Genomic DNA, 23,813 nt, shown 5'->3' with positions numbered 1-23,813 from the left:
AAATACGGAATAGTTTGTAGGTGACGTGAATAGATCAAAATTCTTCGATCATTATGGTATGGAGTAAATAGTTTTACAGTACAACATACCTTTTTTTGCGAAAAATACGATAAGAATAGGAATAAGAACAACATTGAGGACCGTACTCCCGTGTATAAAAAAGGATTATTATTGAAAATTAATAAGGTAATTGGCGATTGGATGAATGTTTTAAGTACAGTATAATGCCAATATAATGCCAATATAATTTGTAACCATGAATATGAGTGGTAAGTTAAAGAGTGCATGAACAAAGATACAAGTACTACCACATTACACAAAATATAATCAATATCTCATATTTATAAAAATTACAATAATATGCACTTTTTACAAGAAATATTAAATGATTCAATGAGCAAACCTTTAAAAAAAACACAGTTGAAAAAAAAAAAAAAAAAGAAAAGAACATGGATCTCCAATTTTATTTTATTTTCAAACTTGGTGGTAATTTCCCTTAATAATTGTCAATTTCTTGGACATATAGCCACAATTATTCACATTGAACAATAATATATTTGCACGATTAATTAGATGCTGGCTAAATCGATTTAATTAAGCTGGCTAAGCTTGAGATCAAGCTCTTCTTGTGACCAATTTTCTTCCTTAGCCAATTTCTTTAGTTGAACGATTTCGAGATACCTATTCTTGTGCCTGTTATTCATCTCAGCATACGTGATAGGCTCTTCCAACACTGCCTTCTCTCCCTCTTTTACGTTGAGCGGATAAACCTTTGCATCTTGTGCTGGATTCATGAATACTGCTATCGACGTTCGTGTCTCGATCGAGTTCACGATTGCTTGATGATCGGCACTCTTGAATCTTCCATTGCTCATGAACTGCTCATAACATTATGTTCTAAGCATTAATAAAATATGCTAGTATTCTTAACAAAACAAAGATTTAAATATATAATTGTCAATTTAGAGAGGGTAACGTTGTCTTTTACGTCATTTTAGTAACGGTTATAAATATATACTACCTCCGTTTTTTATTATGTGCAACAAAGTGGTATTATTTATGAGACATAATATATTCCTTTGTTGCACATAATAAAAAACGGAGGTAGTAATTGTCATTGTAATATACTGGCATGTCCTTGCCATATAGACCCAATAATGTACGACATAAACAAGTACAAAGTACTATACTAAATCAAAATTTAATTTTTTCAAAAAGTAAATGTTAGAGATTTGACTTACATAGGCATGATCACCAAGGTTAAGGACCAAAGCATTTTTGATAGGTCGAACGGTGACCCAAGTTTTGCCACCATCTTTTGTAGCTTGTAACCCACCAACATGGTCTTGGAGGAGCAAGGTAATGGAGCTTGGATCGGTGTGTCGCTTAAGACCGACAGCTAGCTCGGGTTGTGGGCACTTAGGGTAATGGTTAACCACCAAATGCTGGCTAATATCACCCATTGACTTTGCATAGGCATCTTTGTCTAACCCCAAACCCTCGGACAAGAGCTCGAACATCTTGCAGGACAAGTTCATCATATTTTCGCCGTAGGCTTCAACCATGGCCTTCCATTGCTCAGGTTTGCTAGGCCATCTTGAGTAGTCTCGCCCTTGTACCGGATATGTGAAGAAGAGCACTAGCTCACGCCAATTTGCCACTGCCTCCCCCTGTTACAACACGTTTCATTAGACATTTTAATTTACCGTGTTATAAGATATTTCATGAGACATTTTTACTCAATTAATTTCAAAACGTGTTATTGAATAAATATATTGATACTTACCTTGCCAGTATTTAACCATCATAAACAAGTATTATTTACTGTTTTCTAGGCCACTTGAATAAGTAGACTTGAATATAAATACGAATTATTATATATGTCAAATCTAACGGTGTATATTGTACATGTAACAATTCAAAGAATTGAATTGGAAGATTAATTATGTAGTGTAAGTGTGTAACTTTGACTATGGCTATATATTATGTATGTGCATGAAAATACAAGTAAATTTACCGTGAGATGACTAGAGATAAGGAAACCACCCTTATGCTTTCCAGGAGACATCTCATACTTGAGCTTCTCTTCATCAGGAAGAGCAAAAAACTCCTTAGTATACTTTGTCATTTCATTGATGAGCTCAACATCAATACCATGATCAACCAATTGAAAGATCCCCCATTCCTCGCACGCCTCGACAACTTTCTTCAGGATTGCCTCTCTTCTACCTCCGGGATGCTCCTCGTCGATTCCGGCTAGCGAGATCACCGGAATGTCATCACTAAACTCATTATGAGCAACCTTAGCCTTATCCCTCTCATCTATAATGTAACCATCTTTTAATGTGGTTTCTTTGGCTAACGTTGAAGGTGTTACAAATGCTGATGTGGGGGCCATTTTTATTAATTTTCTCTCTTTTTCTTGTTTATTAAATTTTGTTACTCTCGTGTTCTTTATTTGATTAAGTAATGATTTGATGATTACCAACTTTGGATGATCAGCTATATATATAGTACGGAGTAACGGCTATGACAAGGTAAGATATTCATTTTATGTACCACCAAAATAAATAAATAAAAAATATATGTATTCAGTCAATTTAAGGCAGCGTTACAACCCTTAAAATAATTCGGACTAACGGAGTACTCTTAAGTAATTGAACGTTATTAATTAAGTCAAAGTCAGCGGTTATCAGTTATGTTTATTTAAGCCGTACTTATTGAAATACAATAACACTAATCAACAAATGTATATCATTAAAAAAAAAAAAAAAGTCTTCACCAAACAATCCGTCCATCAAGTATATATTACCTCCAGTTTTTATTATATGCAACTTTGGTGTAATATTTGTGAGACATAAAAAATTCCAAAGTTGCATATAATACGAACCGGAGGTAGTATATGATATGCATTATCTGATCTATAATATTTAATAGAGGATACAACTTGTTGGGGGATATATAATGTTATTTAATAAAGGATACGTACAATTTTGTTGTAGGATATGTATTGTTTGTTATAGGATATGTAATATTTGATAAAATGTATGTATAATTTATATTTGGTAGAGGATACTACAGTTTGTTAGTGGATTTCATCATATATCCAATAGAAGATATTGTCCAGCCTGGCCTAGGGGGTACAAATTCTTAAATGAACCTGGTTCACATTAATTTATTGTAACCACCAATATTAGAGACAATATGATTGTTTTTTTGAAAGCAGCTAACTCTCTTGTATTTGATTGAGTAATGATGAATTGATGATTACCAACTTAAAATGGGCAGCTACATATATAGTACGGAGTAACGGTTATCACAAAGTATAATTAATTGATTTAATGTACCACCAAAATTAAAAAATTATTCAGTCAATATAAAGCTGCAATACAATCTTAAAATGATGTGGACTTGCGGAATACTCATAATTAATTGAATATAAAAATGACTTGGCCCTTTTCTTTTGAGCCTGTGAGCAAAGCAGAGCATGAGTTAGAAGAACAGAGCATAGCAGATTTCAACAAAGCACAGCAGAGCAGAGCAGAGCAGGCTTCCAACACACTACATCACAGAAAATAGTAGATTTAAGAACAGTAGAGCAGGATGGAGCAGATTTCGACAGAGTAGAGTAGGACAAAGCAGAGCAGAACAATACAGCTTAAAAGAACGAGGCCTTTGCTCTTTTAATTCGTTAACTTTTTTTTTTTGACATTTTTTTTTTAATTAGTAAAATAGTTACTAATGTGTGGTTTGGAAGATGCACCGATTTGTTACATTAAGTTTTGTCATATTGTATTACTTGAGTTCCAAAATATAAAATATGTAATGAAATTCAACAAATAATCGAAGAAATAATGAAAGGGGAAAAAACAAAAGTAAATCTTAAATAAACATGCCCCATACAAATTAGATAGATTTGAGTGGAGATTCAAAGCACACATATAAACACGTCACTTGTTTTCTTTTGTTCCTGTTTTAATGTGCATATTTGTCAATAATTTATATAATCCATATCAGATTATTCATATCTTTAATTTTACTTACATTTTTGTAATAAATCATTTGTTATTGAGGCAAACAAGATCCAGCTTGAGTACTTGTCTACTTGACTTACGTATCGGATATGATTTTGAAAATCCTTTGAATTGTGAATAATGTCAAATTTTTAAACAAAATAAATAAATAAATAAATAAATAAATAAGAGAGAGATAGTACTATATATAAATAATACGTACATATTATAGTATGATTTTTAACGTTTTTACTGTTTTCTCTTTGCTACCCTTTCAATCCCTACTAAGGGTTTGTTTTGTCCAGCTTAACTTCAGTTTAATTCATCTCTAATCAGTTCAGTTTAATTCAGTTCAGTTCAGTTCCTAGTTTCATTCTCTCATAAACCATTCATTTCAGCTCACTTCAGTTCAGTTATTCAGCCCCAATAAGTTCAGTTCAGTTAATTTGTTTTTAGTAAATTAAAATAGAATCTAAATCCTTTTTTTTCTCTACCATACGGAGGCTCTCTATAATAATAATTATAAAAGTATTTGTTTTTCATTGAAAATGAGATTTTATTTAAAAAATAAAAAAAAAAAATTATATTAAAACAAACGGAGTCTATATATATATTTTTTTCTCCTCAAATATAATACAGTAAGTTTTTGTCAAATAATGCTGGCTGGATCTGAAGTTAGTAATAATTCACAAAGGAACATTAATTATTTATTCTTCAGTCATTTGTCAAAGTCTAATCTATCATCAGTATTGAAGGCCATCCACTTCCATTAATTTATTGTTTGGAGATGGCTCCCAGTTTGTTGAGTATCTTCAGGTGCATTATTTTTATTTTTTTTTTAATTTTTTTTAACGGCCGTTTTTATCTATACCAATACCATTGACCATCCAAAACAAAAACTTTTTAAAAAAATAATACTGTAATAGTATGGCATTATACTAGACCTGTCAATCAAGTCGGTCAGGTCGGGTTTGGGTTGGGTCGCTTCGAGTTACAGGTCATTTTGTGTCGGGTTACTTCGGATCAAGGGTCGAGAAATGCTCAATCCTAAACCTAAGTTTTGGGTTCAGGTAAACCCAACGGGATTAGAACAATTTTTTATAAAATATTTTTTCATTTATTTTTAAAATTTTTTTCATTTTTCAAGCTTAATTTGCTATTTTTTCAATTTTTTAATCAAAATTTTTCACCATATACAGAGTATTAATTTTAACCATATCATTGCATAGTACATACTTTAAATCGTCACAGTTTCACCAAAGCACATCAATTTCAAACTAATAAAAATGATATGTGGATTATAATATCTCTTGACATAAAATCAGTAGACCTGTCAATCGGTGGTATGATGGATTGATGGTGATGTGGGTTATACGAATGCAATTAGTGTGGGTCGATAAATGGTGTAGGAGGTGATTGATGTTGATTTAAGCAAGAGCTATATGAGATAGATAAATAAGAACGCGATAAAATGAATGTTGAATGGTAAACAAACAATCAAACTTAATAAATAAACTAATATTAATATTCAAATAAATGTATTTATTAAATAAAAAAACCCATAAAATCAGGTCGACGGGTCGGGTTTGGTTTCCAGTCGGGTTTGACCCGCAAATTTACGGGTTAAACGAGTTCGGATTAAATTTGGTTACAAGGTAAGAAATATTTTGTTTATGACCCACGAAAACGGGTTAGGTTTGGGTCAGGTTTGCAGGTCGGGTAAAAAATTGACAGATCTACATTCTACATGATAGAATATGATAATTATTCTAGTTAATATTCTGTATAGAAGGATATAGTTTGTGAATATTTTGTAAATATCTGTTGAGATTTCCTAACGAGATTAGGACTCATCGTTGTAACCTTATATATATGAATCAATGGAATACACTCCAATCTAAGGAGTTTCATATAATTTGACATGGTATCACAGCTTAGGTTTTGATCCAACCTCTGCTTCCACAATTTTTTTTTCATTTTTGTTTCCATTCCTTCAATAGCCTTAGCAGTCGCCCAGTACATCCCGTAGCTACCTTCATCCCCGCATAACATGAGCAAGGACGAGGACAATTCATCTTCTTCCTCTACGTTTCATCCTGCTTTTGGGGTGAACAACATTAAAACGTCATCCCTCTTCTCCTTGATCGTGGGAAGGTTCATTATTCTAATAAGGTTGAGTTATTTGAATGTCATTGTCATGCTTACAATGTTCTTGATCATATTGATCCAAAGACAAAGAAACCTACAGATTTGTCCGATGATATGTGGAAACGACTCGATTCGGTCGTCAAGAATTGGAATTATGGCACGATTTCCACCGATTTGCTCGAGATTGTTCTAAGTACAGGGGATTCGGCACAACAAATGTGGGACAAATTGAAGGATATATTTCTAGATAATAAAACAACAAGGGATGTATATCTTGAAACTCAGTTTAATAGCTTGCATCTCCCAAATTTTTTGGATATTTCTTCATATTATCGTGAATTGAAGAATTTCAAAGATCAACTTGCTAATGTCGATCAACCCGCGTCGGAGCAGAAATTGGTGATTCGGTTAGTTCCGGGGCTCGTGGGCACTAATTTTGATACGATTGCTTCTATGATTCAACAAACGGAACCTCTTCCTTTTTTGAAACAGCACGTTCATGGCTTCTCCTGAGGAATCGAGACGTGCAAATGATCCTAACACTATTGCACAGTCGTTTGTGACCCAAAATAGCAGCATTCCATCCACCAATACCACTACCCCACCACAAACAGCAGACTACTCCGGCGGGTAGAGGTGGTGGCACTGGTGGACGAGGTCGTGGGCGCGGCCGAGGCAAGGGCAGAGTTCGTGGTTGTGGCGCGCAACAGCGGCAACCCTTGCAGTCACAGCAGAGCACACCTCAATAGGGCACTGACAGGGTAAAGTCGTATCCCCAAATCAAAAGTAATACCTAAATCCTCTAACTAATGTAGATAGTAAAGTAGGGTCGAATCCACAGAGAAACGAGTCTTTCTATTCCTAATTAACTAATATAATCTAGATTATTAGGTAACCAATATAAAAGTTGAATATGAAACTAAACTACGAAAGTTAAGAATAGGGAGAAAACAATATATGAAAGGATCTAGGGCATAGGGTCACCAATAAATAATACTCCAGGGTAAAACATAGTAATCAATCATTGACATTGCATAAATAACATGATTAACAGGATCTCGCAATTTATTAATCAACATAGATCTAATAGGCTCTCGCAATTTACTAGATCTAAGTTCTTATTGAAAATAGCCTTTAATATCAAATAAACATCTGCTCGATTCATCAATTCAATATTGCTATACTTTTACAAGCCGTAATTGTAAAACAATAAAACAATTCAATAAGAAATTATTATGCAATACCAATAATCAATTATAGTCAATCATCAATGCATCAATTAACCAGATTGTAAAGGGCTTTCGCTACGTATTACAATCACAGAATTAATTTACCGGTATTAAATATCATCTCTCGAATCTCGACTTAACCATTATTTATAAATTAACCTGCCTATTGAACTAGGCCTAAACATCAATTCTCATCTGTCGAATCTTGAATCAATATTGTCAAACTCATGCATAAAAGATCAGGCCTAATCTAGTCACAGAGCATTAAATCAATCAATAGGAAATTAATCTAGCATTGATAATTAACAATAACAAATTACCCCTTCATATTATTTATGGATCCCCTTAAACCCTAGAAATAAAACTACTCACACATATTAAAAACTAAACTAATCAAAGAAATAAAATAAATCATGATGAAAGGAATAAAATAAACACCTAAGATTAAGGGAAGAGAAATCGTTACCAAAATAAATCTGGAATTAAGAGTAGATTAAGAACAAAGGTTTTTAAAGAAAATAAATCTAAGAGAACAATTAAGAGAGTAAAGAAAGAGTAAAAAGAAAAGAAGAAGAGATTCTAAAAACGTATTACGGAGGAGTATATATACTCCGTACAAAAATCCTAAACTAAAAAAAATTAAAACGACGTTAAGCGTCAACTAATAATACACGCGCCTGATCGGGCGAGGCACCGCCCGATCGGGCGCGCCTTTTTTCTCATAATAATAATCTCGCGCCCGGTCGGGCGCGTCACCGGGCGCCAGCCTAAGATTCTCCTGCCCGACCGGGCGTGCCTCTGGGCGCCAGCCTTAGCTCTTTGGCCGGGCGACTCATTTGGGCCACTATTTGGACTACGATTGAGCTCCAATTCTTCGGGCCAATCTGGGTTTCCTCTTCCGGTCTTGAATACTCGGTCCAAATGCCCCGGTATCACCTATACCAAGCCCTTAATCACCGGTTCGATGACTCTAACCGGCCCTGGGCTCTAAAATAAGGTCGTGCTTCTCCAATGCTCGTGATTGCTCCAAAATATTTCGGGAAAATACTCTAAAAGCATAAATCCCTGCAAAAGTCAACCAAATCTACGAAAACTCTACAGAACTCCAATTAGTAATAAAAGTGACTCTAAAGAGCCAAAAACACTACTAATTATGACCAAGAGACGGGGGTAAAATACTGTATAAAATAGACACATCAAACTCCCCCAAGTCAAACCTTTGATTGTCCCTAAGGAAAGATCTCATCAATGAATCAATAAATATACTTCACCCCAAAAAGTAAAAATCAAGCACAAACGATTCAGGGTAAATCAAATAAACATGCTTCAAAGTCAACCAATCAAATCCATCCAAATACCTTTCTTCTCTAGCAATTGTCAAATAGAGCAAACCACAAGAGCATATAGAATTCAAGACTAGTGCTCACACACTTAACTCTCATTTATGTGGCGAGTAAAAGATGTACTCGATCGCTCTCCATCCAACCCTTTATGTGAACAATGCCCTCCCAACTCACACTCTCGTGTGTATAAAATAATGAACGCTCAATCCTACTAGTCGACTCGAAATATGCCAAATCATAACTTGCATTGATAAACAACACTTTCACATTCATACAATTCTATGCACAAAGGTCAGAAGGTCTTTAAAGCTTGTAATGTAAGGCTAGGGTAAAGGGTAGGATAGATTTGGGAATAAGTGAGAGAAAAGCTATGCTTAAAGGAGCAAATCCTAATAAAGCCCATGATCAAAATAAATAATGATCAACATCTCCTACATAACCAACTCTAACATCAACCAAATATACTCCAATCATAATAAATAAACCCAACTCTTACAATTTCACTCATAAGATATAATGATAAAGAAGTGGAGTGAAAAAACAAACTTATTTTCCAAACTTGAATATTTTTCATTGAAGTTCTATTATTTTTCTTTTGATCAACCTCCAACTGGAACATTTGAAATTTTTTTTCTTTTGAAGTTCACTTATTTTTTCACATTTTTTTTTCTTGAACTTCTCTTTTTTTTTTCATAATATCATGCTTTATTTTTTCAAGAAAATATAACTCTCAAATTCATCAACAATAAACATGAATAACAACAAAACAACTTCTCAAAATCCCACCCAAGTTTTTCAAATAATAAGCACACTACAAACTCCCTCACCTCACTCACTAATAGCTCCCCCAAGCCAAGCTTGGGACTAGTAACCAATGGGGCAAAATAGGCTTGTACTGCGGCTAATAAACAACAAAAAGTCAAGGCAACAACATGGGTAGCAAGAAGGGAACAAATGTATCTACAATCATCTGGAGGCTACCTAAAAGAACAAATGCCTTCGTCCTCCACAATGTGCATAATAATGAATCATATAAATATTACTAATAGTTGCAAACCGATACTCAAATTTATTGACATACCAGGAACTATGGAACTATCACACATTCCTTACCAAATCAACTAGTCAAGCACTATATTCACAAGTAGTTGGACAAAATCGACGCATGTTAAGGTTTCAAGGCAATCAAACATCAAATCATGATCAACTAATCCACAATGCTTATCATCAAATACCAAGAATCAATACAATTTTCTCAAGTAAGAGGCACAGGGAAGCATAATTTATAATTCATTGGAACGTATTTTTGAATTTTTTTATTTTTGAATTTTATTTTTGTATTTTTATATATATAAGAAAGCTATAAAACTAACCTAGAAAGCAGGAAATCTAACCTAAGAAAACACACCAAAAATAAAAGAAAAGAGAAAAAGAAATATACCAAACCAAAATCTCCCCCAAGCCAGAATCAGACAATGTCCTCATTGGCTCGGGAACTAGCCCAGCATAGCTAGTCCTGATCGTCCTCATCCATCGAGCCAAAACCTGCACCTCCAATGCCACCTGCACCACCTGCACCAGAAGAGTTACCACCAAAATAATCAGCTTGAAAACTCCCTCCCCCCGCCTGTCCCCCGAAAGGAATGTCCTGGCCATACCCGAAGAAAGAAGAATAGTCAGTGTAATACCACAGGCAGTGGGATCCCTATCGTATCCATGGGGTGGAGGCTGAAACCAGTCAGGGTGAATAGCGTCGTCGTGAATGTTGCCCGTACGAGCATAATCATCGTACATAGGGTAGAGAGCTCTACCTTGGTTCCTTTCTAGGTACCCTAACCTCTGGTCAATGGAGCCTACCATCCTCCTAAGGTCAGTATGTGAATGCTCAATACGTCCTAGGGCCTGACCTATACTATGAAGATCCCAAACTGGGTCAGAGTCAACATGAGGGACGGAGTGGGACATACGAGGTGGAGAGAAAGCCACCTCGGGCTGAGGCTGGGGTGGTGGTACTGGTGGTGGTGGTGCCTGCCCTCTAGTGTTGGAAACTAAAACATCATAAGTGTAAGAAGGTTGCCCTGGGGGAAAGGCGGTCAAATCAGAACTCGGCAGGGGAAAAATGGGCAAAGGTTGCTCGTTCCCAGTCCGAATACCAAAAGGGTGTCTGCTCGCTATCCGGTCTAACCCATCCCACATCCTCAAAATACCTAGCAGTCATATAGGTATCTGGTCCATAGTTGGTCAGCTGGTGGGGTCCGTCTACTACAAAACCGACCTTTTTCACTACTATTCGAGTGATAAGGCCACCTAAAAGGATAGGGGTCTTGGAAGTGGTGCTGGCTGTGGCATGCCTACTCAAATGGTGAACTATAAACCTACCTATGTTCAATTTCCCGTACCCATACACATAGTGTCCTATGACAACTAGTTCGTTAGATTGAGCGTTATGGGGCTCGGCCCTACCTAAAAAACACAAACTCGCAAATCTTTGCCAGATTTTTGGGACAGGGTGGTGAATAGGTTTGGTACTAGCATGTTGGGGGTCGGGGGTAGGCAAACCAGTCAAAGTATAATATAAGTCACCCATTTTATAGTCTGCATGCCACTGGTGAGATAATTCAGAATTTAATTCAAAAATTTTACAAAATTCTACAAAAGTTAAACTAATATTTCTATTGTTTAACCTGAAAAATAAATTTGGCCCATTTCTACTACTAACAACATGGAAAGTGGACAGGAATTCACAATTAAGTTCTCGGTATGTAGGATAGTGCATATCAACAAATTTTCTCGTGCCAATGTCATTCAAAAATCGTTTTACAAAATCATACAAACCAAATGATTCTAAGGTAGGGCGGTGTAACCACCGAGAAGGAATTACCTCACGAACGATTAAGTGCTCTAGCCGTTCCTTTTGCTCTCGACTCACAATCCGGATTGTCGGCCAGTACGGGAGTTGCAAGTCTGGGTCATATTCCTCCCTCGAACTAGAGCTCTTACCAAAAATGGACCTAGCCTTATTTGAAGCCATGTTTAAGAAATGGGTTTGAAAATTTATTGAATTAAATCTGGAAAAATTTATATGAAAGTGTAGAGGATGAAGAGAGGATCACAAATATGTAAAGAGTTTTGAATTTGGGTAAGAAAATGGAGGAGAAATCTTAGAGAGAAGGTAGAGAGAATTTGAGTTTTAGAGAAAGAAAGTAATGGAGAAAGAAGAAAGAATGAGAAAAGGTGAAGAAAGAAGAAGTAAAAGGCACGGGTAAAGCTCGCGCCCATTCGGGCACCAGCTCGCCCGGTCGGGCGATCTAATCATGAATGTTGGGCTGGCTCTCGCGCCCGGTCGAGCGGAGTTTGCCCAGTCGGGCGATCTTTCAGTCGATTTTTGTTCAATTCTCGCGCCCGGTCGGGCGATCAATATTACCAAATTTCTCTTGGTCTCGCGCCCGATCGGGCGATCTTGAGGTTCAAAATTTCGACCTTCTCGCGCTCGGTCGGGCGAGGCTTGCCCGATCGGGCGGATAAATTAGTCCGTATACGACGAATTTTGCGCCCGGTCGGGAGAAATTACTCTATTTTTAGACCTTACTCTCGCGCCCGGTCGGGCGAGCTTCGCCCGATCGGGCCCGAGGCTAAATCGTCTAATTATCATTCTTCTTCTTATCTCCAAAATTTGGCTAATTTTTTTCTTCAAACCTGTACAAACACTCATAAGACTCATTAAATTCCCTCATCTGTCCTCTCATAAGGAAAAAGGAAATAAAAACTAGTCTAAAAAGCATTAAAAATACGGGTTGCCTCCCGCAAAGCGCTGGTTTATCTAGGTCCCGCACGACCTTCTTACCAATTGCAATATCTAGGACCCTTGGCCTAACTCTTGATCGGGTGGTTTCTCACCCGGTCTAGCGGTGTTTAGGCTGCGATGCGGCTTCCTGACATACCCTGTGGGACGCCAAATCACCTTATCTGGTGGATCCTCCTTGACTTGGAATGGTGGATCTTCAATGCTACGCACTAAAGATCCTTCTTTGATCGAGGATTGCTTCAAATTTTCCTTGCATGCAACACTTGCAACTCGATCTGACGGAACACGTACCGTAGGCTCGATTCGCACAACTTGCTCGATCGGTTCCACCTGTTCATCCTCGAAACCAAGACCAACATTGTAGAGTGCTCTTTCTATTGCATCGACTTCCTTCTTCCATTTGTCTATCTCGTCTGAAAAGGATGCAACACAAGATACCGCCTCCAAGGGATCTTTTTCAAGAGCTTGGGGCTTGTTAGAATAATTTTCAACCACATTAACACTGAAACATTTCTCCTCAGTCATGGAGCTTTTAGGGGCATTATTCAGATTAAAAACGACTTTATCATCCCCTACTGATAATGTTAACTTACCACTTCTTACATCTATGACTGCTCCTGCAGTGTTAAGGAATGGTCTACCCAAAATAATTGGAGTTTGAATATCCTCAGCCATATCAAGAACAACAAAATCTACAGGTATATAAAATTTAGCTACTCTAACGGGGACATCCTCTAAAACACCTAAGGGGTATTTGAAAGAACGGTCAGCCATTTGTAGAGTTATATTGGTAGCTTTTAATTTACCCATATTCAACTTAGAACACACAGATAATGGCATGACGCTAACACTAGCACCCAAATCACATAATGCATTATCAATCAAGAGATTGCCAATATGACAAGGGATAGAAAAACTACTCGGATCTTTTAATTTGGGTGGAGACTTATTTTGAAGTACGACACTACACTCTGCAGTGAAAGCTACTGTCTCTACCTCACTAATAGACTTTTTTCTCGTCAATATTTCTTTCATAAATTTTGCATACGAGGGGATTTGTGTGATTAATTCAGTAAAGGGAACTGTTACCTTCAACTCTTTTACCACCTCCAGGAACTTACCAAACTCTTATCCAAATTTGTCTTCAATTGACGATTGGGGAATGGGAGTTTGATAATTGGCTTTGGAGCATTATTACTCTTGTCTGGAGTAGCCACCTTCTCTGGAGTTGTACCCTGCAATGTAGAATTAGATATGTTAGTACTATCCTTTAACCCTGCAGGGCTATCAACTACATTGTTTGGTTTAACGGAATTAAGATTAGCATTATTTAACAAAACAAGTTCATCAACTCCGGGCATCGAGGGCCCTTCATAGTTTGAACCACTCCTTAGAGTAATTGCAAATGCTTGATCCGTAGGCCGGGTTGGCTGCGCTGGCAGAGCTCCCTATTGGCGGGCTTGTAGGGTAGCGAAGAGTTGCGCAATTTGATTATCTACAATTTTATTATGCGCTAGAATTTGATCAATTGTCGCATCTCTGCTCTCCATGTGCTTTTTCATATTAACCAACATTGCTCTAATTTCCACCAGAGAAGGGTCAAAAGATGAGGAGGGTTGTTGTGGTTGGTTCTTCTGGCTAGCATTGGGGTGATAATATTTCTGCTGATGTGTGCTGTGGCACCTGTGGTTTTTGTGGTGGTGGATTTTGAACATTAGTGCTCCGGTAGGAAAGGTATGGATGATTACGGTACCCAGGATTGTAAGTGTTGGAGTATGGGTTATTCTGCCTATAATCTTGGAAGGCATTAACTTGCTCCACGGAACTCCTGCAATCTTACTCCCAATGACCTATAATACCACAATTTTCACATAAAGCCTCATAAGAATTATTATTAATCGCAGAAACATTAGCTACATTAGCAGTGCTCAAATTATCTAATTTTTGGCAAATAGAGGTCAGTTAAGCTAGCAAAAAGGATACAGAGTCAACACTATGTTTCCCTTTGTTCGCAAATCCTCTAGGATTCCCATATTGGGAATTGTGTATCGCCATTTCTTCAATAACCTGACCTGCGTCTTCAACATCTAGATTCATAAATCTCCCACTAGCTGCAGAATCTAAAATTATTCGAGAAGAATTTCTAAGGCCATTATAAAAGGCTTGGATTAACTGCCATTGCGCTAAATTATGAGGAGGGAAATCTCTTTGTAAATCCTTAAACCTCTCCCAAGCCTCATATAAAGATTCATCGGCTTCTTGGGCAAAGTTCTGAATTGCACTCCGTAGTACGGTTGTTCTCTCTGCAGGGTAATACTTGTTATAGAAATTCTAAACAAGAGCTTCCCAGTCAGTTATACCAAGTGTAGTTCTATTTAAGCCATTAAACCACAATTTAGCTTTTCCAGTTAAAGAGAAGGGAAAGAGAATCTCCCTGATTTGGTCTTGAGTGACCCCGGCTTGCCTGATGGTGTTGCAATATTGACAATAGTCGGCAATGTGAATATTCGGGTCTTCACCCTTGGCTCCACTGAATTTCTTCCTCTCTATCATCGTTATAAATTGAGGTTTAATTACAAATTGAACCCCATCAAGAGCCGGAGTAGGGGTGAGATGTGGAAAATCCGTAAGCTTTGGATGTGAATAATCACTAAGCTTCTTTGGAGCCGTCATCTCTGATTCTGCGTCTGATGATGTCTCTGAATCGCTAGAACCAGTTGGAAGATCGCGGTGATTATTGTTATTATCACCAGAATCCGCCAGGATTTGCTTGTAGAGATTTTTCTGTCTATGGAAGGAACGTTCGATCTCAGGATCGAATGGGATGTAACCTGATCTGGAACACCTGGGCATAAACAAAAACTGGAAGCAAATATGAGATTTATCTCAAAGAAATAACGCTCTCTGAGACAAAAGGGAAATAATCTAGATTACAAAAACAATCAGAAATAAAAATAAAACCGTTTCCCCGGCAACGGCGCTAAATTTTGATAGGGTAAAGTAGGGTCGAATCCACAGAGAAACGAGTCTTTCTATTCCTAATTAACTAATATAATCTAGATTATTAGGTAACCAATATAAAAGTTGAATATGAAACTAAACTACGAAAGTTAAGAATAGGGAGAAAACAATATATGAAAGGATCTAGGGCATAGGGTCACCAATAAATAATACTCCAGGGTAAAACATAGTAATCAATCATTGACATTGCATAAATAACATGATTAACAGGCTCTCGCAATTTATTAATCAACATAGATCTAATAGGCTCTCGCAATTACTAGATCTAAGTTCTTATTGAAAATAGCCTTTAATATCAAATTAACATCTGCTCGATTCATCAATTCAATATTGCTATACTTTTACAAGCCGTAATTGTAAAACAATAAAAAAATTCAATAATAAATTATTATGCAATACCAATAATCAATTATAGTCAATCATCAATGCATCAATTAACCAGATTGTAAAGGGCTTTCGCTACGTATTACAATCACAGAATTAATTTACCGGTATTAAATCTCATCTCTCGAATCTCGACTTAACCATTTATAAATTAACTTGCCTATTGAACTAGACCTAAACATCAATTCTCATCTGTCGAATCTCGAATCAATATTGTCAAACTCATGCATAAAAGATCAGGCCTAATCTAGTCACAGAGCATTAAATCGATCAATAGGAAATTAATCTAGCATTGATAATTAACAATAACAAATTACCCCTTCATATTATTTATGGATCCCCTTAAACCCTAGAAATAAAACTACTCACACATATTAAAAACTAAACTAATCAAAGAAATAAAATAAATCATGATGAAAGAAATAAAATAAACACCTAAGATTAAGGGAAGAGAAATCGTTACCAAAATAAATCTGGAATTAAGAGTAGATTAAGAACAAAGGTTTTTAGAGAAAATAAATCTAAGAGAAAAATTAAGAGAGTAAATAAAGAGTAAAAAGAAAAGAAGAAGAGATTCTAAAAATGTATTACGAAGGAGTATTTATACTCCGTACAAAAATCCTAAACTAAAACAAATTAAAACGACGTTAAGCGTCAACTAAAAACGCGCCCGATCGGGCGAGGCACCGCCCGATCAAGCGTGCCTTTTTTCTCATAATAATAATCTCGCGCCCGGCCAGGCGCGTCACCGGGCGCCAGCCTAAGCTTCTCCCGCCCGGCCGGGCGCGCCTGCGGGCGCCAGCCTCAGCTCTTTGGCCGGGCGGCTCATTTAGGCCACTATTTGGACTACGGTTGGGCTCCAATTCTTCGGGCCAATCTGGGTTTCCTCTTCCGGTCTTGAATACTCGGTCCAAATGCCCCGGTATCACCTATACCGAGCCCTTAATCACCGGTTCGATGACTCTAACCGGCCTTGGGCTATAAAATAAGGTCGTGCTTCTCCAATGCTCGTGGTTGCTCCAAAATATCTCGGGAAAATACTCCAAATGCATAAATCCCTGCAAAAGTCAACCAAATCTACGAAAACCCTAGAAAACATCAATTAGTAGTAAAAGTGACTCTAAAGAGCCAAAAACACTACTAATTATGACCAAGAGACGGGGGTAAAATGCTGTATAAAATAGACACATCAGGCACCCCTCCGCAACACTGGCCAGGTCCTGTCGTATCCAGCCAGGCCCCTTATTGGGGCTACGCTCCATTCCCGCACCCACAGCAGCAGTGGGCTGCCATTCTTAGGCCCATTGTGACACCCCAGCAGCAACAAGCATTCTACTTGGGGCCACCGCAACACCAACAACACTACTCATCTCAAGGCTCGGAATATAGTTAGGCTATGACTCCCACAGAGCTCGAGAATGCGTTTGCAACAATGGGTTTTCAGAACTATGACCCATCTTGGTACATGGACTCCAGCGCTACTTCACACATGACCAATCAAGCCGGTAATCTCTTGTCCTTTTTTAATTTAAGCACGTATAATTATATTCACGTAGGAAACGGTCATCGCAATCCAATTATGGGTTAAGGTCATTCCACTATTGCTAATAAATCCCTAAAATTACGTGATGTCTATTTAGCTCCACAAATTATCAAAAATCTAATTTTTTTTAGAAAATTTACTTCTGATAATTCTGTGTCCATAGAGTTTGATCCTAGTGGTTTTTCTGTGAATTAAGGATCTTCAAACGGGGAAGGTAATAACCAGATGTAATAGTTTGGGGGATTTATATATATCAAGTGACCGCTGCACCATCAACTTGTCTAGCCACCTCTCTCACAACTTGACTCCATTTACTTGGCACAACCTCTTAGGACATCCCGGGGCACCCGTCTTTAATTTTCTTAGGATTAAACATTTAATTGATTGCAATAAGGAGCATGATTCCAGTTTATGTGTAAGCTGTCATTTTGGAAAACACATTCGTTTGCCTTGCAATAATTCCAATAGTACTACTTTTTCTGCTTTTGACATTATTCATGTCGATTTGTGGACTTCTCCTATTCGTAGTGAAAAGGGTTATAAATATTATCTAGTTCTATTGGATTATCGTACTCATTATGTGTGGGCTTTTCCTCTTGTTTACAAGTCTCAAGCTTTTCAAACCTTTCTTAAATTTTGACAATATGTTCAAACTCAATTTGAACGTCCCATAAAATCTTTCCAAAGTGATCATGGTCATTATTTGGTAATGATCCGTTCAAATTATTCTGTGTCAAAAATAGATTGGTTTTTTGCTTCTCTTGTCCCCACATATCTTCACAAAATGGCAAATCCGAACGCATAATTCGCACACTTAACAACGTTAAGCGCACTCTATTATTTCATGCTTCCCTACCACCGTTCCTTTGGCACCATGCCTTGGAAACGACCACATATCTCATAAACATCCTTCCTACCAAAACACTCAAACAAATAAATTACTCCGGATCAAGCTCTATTTGGAGTTGTTCCGCCCTACACCCATCATAGAGTCTTTGGTTGTCTATGCTTCCCGAACCTTTCGGTAACCATACCTCATAAGCTTGCACCTCGGTCAACACCGTGTGTCTTTCTAGGCTACCTAACCAAGCATAGGGGTTATCGTTTGTTTAGACCTTAACACTCGAAAAATCATTATTTCCCGTCATGTTGTCTTTGATTAAAATACTCTTGCATATAAAAATATAAGTCCATTCAAAGCCGCGGATTATGATTTTTAAAGTTCTGATGACCCCTCACCATTGCTCCGCATTTTAGCCAACCCAAGCCATGCTGAGCAACAGGGTCCACAGTCAGGCTGCGGCCAACAGCAGTACACCGCAACCAGCATGCGGACCATACTGCCGCACACTACAGTGATTAGCCCAGCAGGGCAGGCATCACCCCAGCCTAGGCCACAGGCTGTTGTACGCTGCCTAGTATGCCAGGATTCCCCACTACCCAGGCAGCTGACCTAGCGAACGCTGGAAATCCAGCGTGTCAGGCAGTAGCTCAGCCTAGGCAGAGCGACAGCCCAGAGAGCACTGGCAACCTACAGCCTCAGCAAGCCAGCCCTGCCACCCCAACACACCACTCACCACCCACTTACACGCCTCCCCCACTCACACCTACTAGACCTCCCCCTATCTTCCCACAAATGCAAACCCGATCTAAACATGGAATCGTAAAACCGAACCCAAAATTCGACCGCACTATCTCTCCTCCCACTCAAGTGTTTTACCGGTCTCCCCTTCCAAAAAATCACAAACAAGCTTTTTCCGACCCAAATTAGAATGTCGCAATGCGTGATGAATATAGTGCTTTAATTAAAATGGGGACATGGGACTTGGTTCCTAGACCTACAGGTGTGAACATTGTTAATTGCATGCAGTTGTTTCGTCATAAATTAAATGCTAATGGTGATCTTGAAAGACACAAAGCTCGTTTAGTTTGTGATGGAAGGTCACATGTCGAAGGTGTTGATTGTGATGAAACCTTCAGTCCAGTTGTCAAACTGGCCACCATTCACACAGTTTTGAGTTTAGCTATTGCTCGTAAGTGGTCTATTCATCAACTTGATGTAAAAATGTCTTTTTACATGGTGATTTGAATGAGTGTGTGTATGCATCAACCCCCTAGTTTTGTGGACAAGAGGTTTCCAGGCTATGTTTGCAAGTTATGCAAGGCTCTCTATGGTCTAAACAAGCTCCAAGGGCTTGGGATCAGCGTTTCGCTAAAAATCTTTTGCAGACAGGGTTTGTCATTACCAAGAGTGACAACTCATTATTTATTTTCAGACATCAGAAATATATATGACATATTTACTGCTATACGTTGACGATATTTACTGCTATACGCATCATTGCTCTCTTGCGAACAAGGTTTCCGATGATTAATTTGCGTCCTTTGAATTTTTTTCCTAAGTATTGTGGTAATACCCTGTATTTTTGAAACGAATTTCTAATTAATTAATTAATTAGTATTATGTTAAAAAGGGTATTTTAGTAATTTATTTTACTATTTGGAATTTTGAGCCAAAATGATAATTGAATTTCGGTGCAAAAAATTTTTAAAACTCAATTATTATTTTTGGATTTTGGAAAGATTTATTATCCATTTATTTTTATTTTAAAAACCGAATTATTTATATATTTTGGATATTTAAATTAAATAAAAACTTATATTTTATTATTTAATTAATAGGTCCGAAAGTTCCTAATGATTGACTAAGATTTTTGGATTTTCCTAGTGTGGAAAATCTGATTTTTCTAGGTTAATTTATTTAGTGAAATTTCTATCTTTGTCATTAATTATTTTATACAATAGGTATTATTTACATAATTATTTTTAATCCTTAAATCTAGCAAAATAATTTCCTAAATTCTACATAAGGGGTCCGAAATTTTGAGCTATGGAAGCTCAAAATATTCGACCACCTTGGTTGATTTATGGGTGATTTATTTTGGTAATTTGTATTTTTAATTATTTCCCTTAAATCTATAATTTTCCTTAATTTTTATTTCCCATCTACTAAATATTTGATCATCTTATTTTCCTACCTTATTTCATCTTTGATTATTTCCCAAGTAATATCTTTTGCCATATTATTTTCATGACAAACACACTTTCCTGAATTCTATTATTCTTAATTACCTTGATATCAAAAGTTTCCATATTTCTTTATTCACTTCTCCAAGTAATTCCTTAATTCTTTTTACCATAATTTTTCCTACATTCTCCTACCATAATTCCCTCATTCATTAGCCTATAAATACCCCTTCATACCTCTCATATTCTTCACACCAAAACTCAAATCTCTACTTGTCTCTTCATTCTTCTTCTTTTCCCTAAACTTTTTCATACTTTTCTTCTCCTCGTTTTACACAAATCTTCCCGTTTATCTTTGAAGCTAATTTTCGGGCACTTCTGTTCAGTTTTTGGGGTATTGACCTTTCACAAAAGATTCTCGAAAATTTTTTGAGGTTAGGCTCAAGAATCACCCAATTCGGAGTTATATTGAAGGAGTTATGACCTCTGCAAGTTCTGCTATTCTTTCCAGCAAAAATTCAATTCTCTTTAATCATATTCCATTGTCTTCTTCATGGTTAGTTTTCTAAAATACAAATACCTATTTCAAAGCTATAATTTTATATTAAAGTATTATTTTAAAAGAGTTTTATACTCCATGAACATTAGATTTTAGTTTATGCTGTTATAACCTTATGGTTATGTTATTTGCAAGGTGTATTCGTGATTGAACTTTGAAAGTGCAAAGTGTTGATTGATATTCAGAATCAAGGTTCTTGAGGTTCTTTTTGTGTGTTTCTGTTAGCAAGGATCAAAGTACGTTTAGGTGGCTAGATACCTTTGAAAGTGATTGGTTTGAATTTGATTGGTGATTCAATTAAATTTATTTGAATTATTATTTCGAAATAAATTATGTTTGGAGGTATTGATTTTAATATGGATTTGTTTTAATTAAAGTATTTTGAATGATTGATTTTTAAATCACGTTTTTAATGGTTTGAAATACTTATCATCTTTAAATAAAGGATTTGATTTTTAAGGGTTTGTTGAATTAAATAAAAGGTTTTTAAAGGAAGAGTTATTGATTTTGAAAGTTATTAATATGAGATTTTATTCTCAAGTATTTAATTAAAAGGTTTTGATTTTGAAAGTATGAGGAATTATTAAAAAGTATTTTGAATTATATTGAATTATTGGATATTAAAAGGATTTATTGAACCATTAATTGAATTATTATTATTATTAATGCTTTATAAGCATGATGGTAATCCCAATATGCAGATTTGGTTTATTGATAAGGCCTTAGACTTTGTATGACCGGGTCTTTCCTCAATAATAGCCTTGTAACATAAAGAAACTAGCTTGGGGGGTTTGCACACTTGGGTGAGGAATTGGATTAAAAGAAATTGGTTCTTAATAAAGAAATTGGTTTTATTTTATTTCGAATATTGAATCATTGGAATCGGTTTTGGAATAATGAGTTTGGAATTTATTGGATTAATATGGAATTATTTTAAAAGCATGTTTGTAAATAAATTAAGTTTACATTATCTTGCACTTATCGTACTTAGCATAATTTGCTAATCCGTATTTCTTATTTGTTTTGGTTCGCCCTGTTTACCGTAATGGTAAGCAGTGTTGACTATTTTCAAGTGAAGTCATGAATGAGCATATGGGAGTCCCGAGGTTTGCTTCACCTAGTTTAGGAATGTTGGTCTCGAGTACTTATAACAATGTTACTATTTTTATAAGTATTAATAAAAGATAGTAGAGTTTCCGCTGCAAGTTTTGTTATTGAGTTAAGTATTTTTAGTAGCCTTGCGTAATCATGCGGAGGTAATACGCCAAAGTCTATCTCTACGGTATAATTATACGTATTATACTGGTATTTTCGTAGAGAGAGATTTGGGGGTGTTACAATTGTTGTCACTCGTACTCCTTCATATTTGTTTTTGTCGCAGCAAAAATATGCCCGGGAAATTTTAATGCGTGCAGGAATGGCTAGTTGTAAGCCTGCACACTACTAAAATTCGGTCAAATTGCGACCGATTTTTTACGACTGCCTCAAAAACGGTCGCAAAATATAAAATCTGCGACCGGTTATTAGACAGTCGCAGATTTGCGACCGTTTTTAAAGCGGTCGCAGATTTGAGACCGTTTTTTGGCTATAAAACGGTCATAAAAGTAATTAAGCAATAATTTAAATAAAATTCATATGAAAAATAATTCAAAATTAAATTAATTGGGACCGTTTCAGAAACGGTTGCAATTTGCAACAAATTACGACTGGTAAAACGGTCGCAAATGTGTTATTATTTTTATTAAAAAAATAAATGTATATAAGTGTGCATTCTAACCCTAAAATATTGAACAGCCGCTCCTCTCATCTTCTCCTCTCTTTCTCTCTCTTCTCAATGTTCTCCTATTCTCCTCTCTTCTCTTTCCTTTCTCACTCCTCTTCTCACGCCAGAACTTTTACCTCTCACGCTCCAAATTTTCACCTCTTCTCCTTCTATTTCCAATTCTCCTTCTCTTTCCTCTATTGGCGAGTCGACTTCTTCCTCAGGGTCCGTTTGTCTTGCTTGGTTCAATTCGTAGGCGGTGGTATAACAAGTTAATGGTTTAAAGGTGGAATTCGACTATGAAAACTCTAGATCTAGAGTTTTCATGGTCGAATTTGGCCTTATTAAACCAAATTCGAGGTGAATTTTGAAGTCAAATCGGGGTTTGAGGTACATTTTCTTGTTTAAAAGTTATTTTCTCAAATTTGATTTGATTTTTATTGTCGAATTCTGTTTGGGTTTTTGTTCGAATTTTTTTGTTCAAGCATGATTTTTTATGTTTGATTTTTGTTCAATTTAGATTTGATTGTCGTTATTTTTTTTTTAATTTTTTGTTAATTTTGTTCTGGGTTTGATTTTTTGTTACATTTTTAATTCTGATATTTTTTTTTTATTTTTGTTAATTTCTTTTTTCTTGTTTCTGTTTTTTTTGTGTTGATTTCGTTTTTCTGGATTCTATTTTTTTTGTTATATTTTTTTTTTAAATTTGATTTTTTGTTATTTTTTTCTAGTTTCTTTTTGTTTTCTATTGATGTTTTTTTTAATTGGTTTAATATTCGGTTGATATATTGTTTGATTTTGTGCGTTTTTGTTTTTATTTTTGTTTTTGATCTTTGTTCAATGTGGGTTTTGTTTGATTTTTGTTGTCACATTTTGTGGGTTAGTTTAGGTGGTGGTGGGGGGTTAAGGTTGTTAAGGGTGGGATGCCGATGGTGGTAAAAGTTTCTGGTGGGGTTGTATAGCAGGGGATGGGTTGGCT

At 36.3% G+C, this 23,813-nt stretch overlaps 1 protein-coding gene across 1 annotated transcript; it reads right to left on the bottom strand.

Annotated features, from left to right (window-relative positions):
• Window positions 1–303: 303 nt before the first annotated feature.
• Window positions 304–2,617, bottom strand: LOC110733463 (naringenin,2-oxoglutarate 3-dioxygenase-like). The gene is made up of 3 exons (XM_021913519.1): window positions 2,018–2,617; window positions 1,242–1,670; window positions 304–878 (listed from the first exon to the last, which is right to left on the bottom strand). The coding sequence occupies exons 1-3, from the start codon at window positions 2,396–2,398 to the stop codon at window positions 591–593; spliced, it is 1,098 nt and encodes a 365-aa protein (XP_021769211.1). The 5' UTR covers window positions 2,399–2,617; the 3' UTR covers window positions 304–590.
• Window positions 2,618–23,813: the final 21,196 nt, after the last annotated feature.

This window comes from Chenopodium quinoa, unplaced genomic scaffold (genome assembly GCF_001683475.1).
Source record: "Chenopodium quinoa cultivar QQ74 unplaced genomic scaffold, ASM168347v1, whole genome shotgun sequence".
NCBI classification, from domain to species: Eukaryota; Viridiplantae; Streptophyta; class Magnoliopsida; order Caryophyllales; family Amaranthaceae; genus Chenopodium; species Chenopodium quinoa.
The sequence above is the reverse complement of the archived record's forward strand: the minus strand, read 5'-3'. Positions and strand labels throughout refer to the sequence as shown.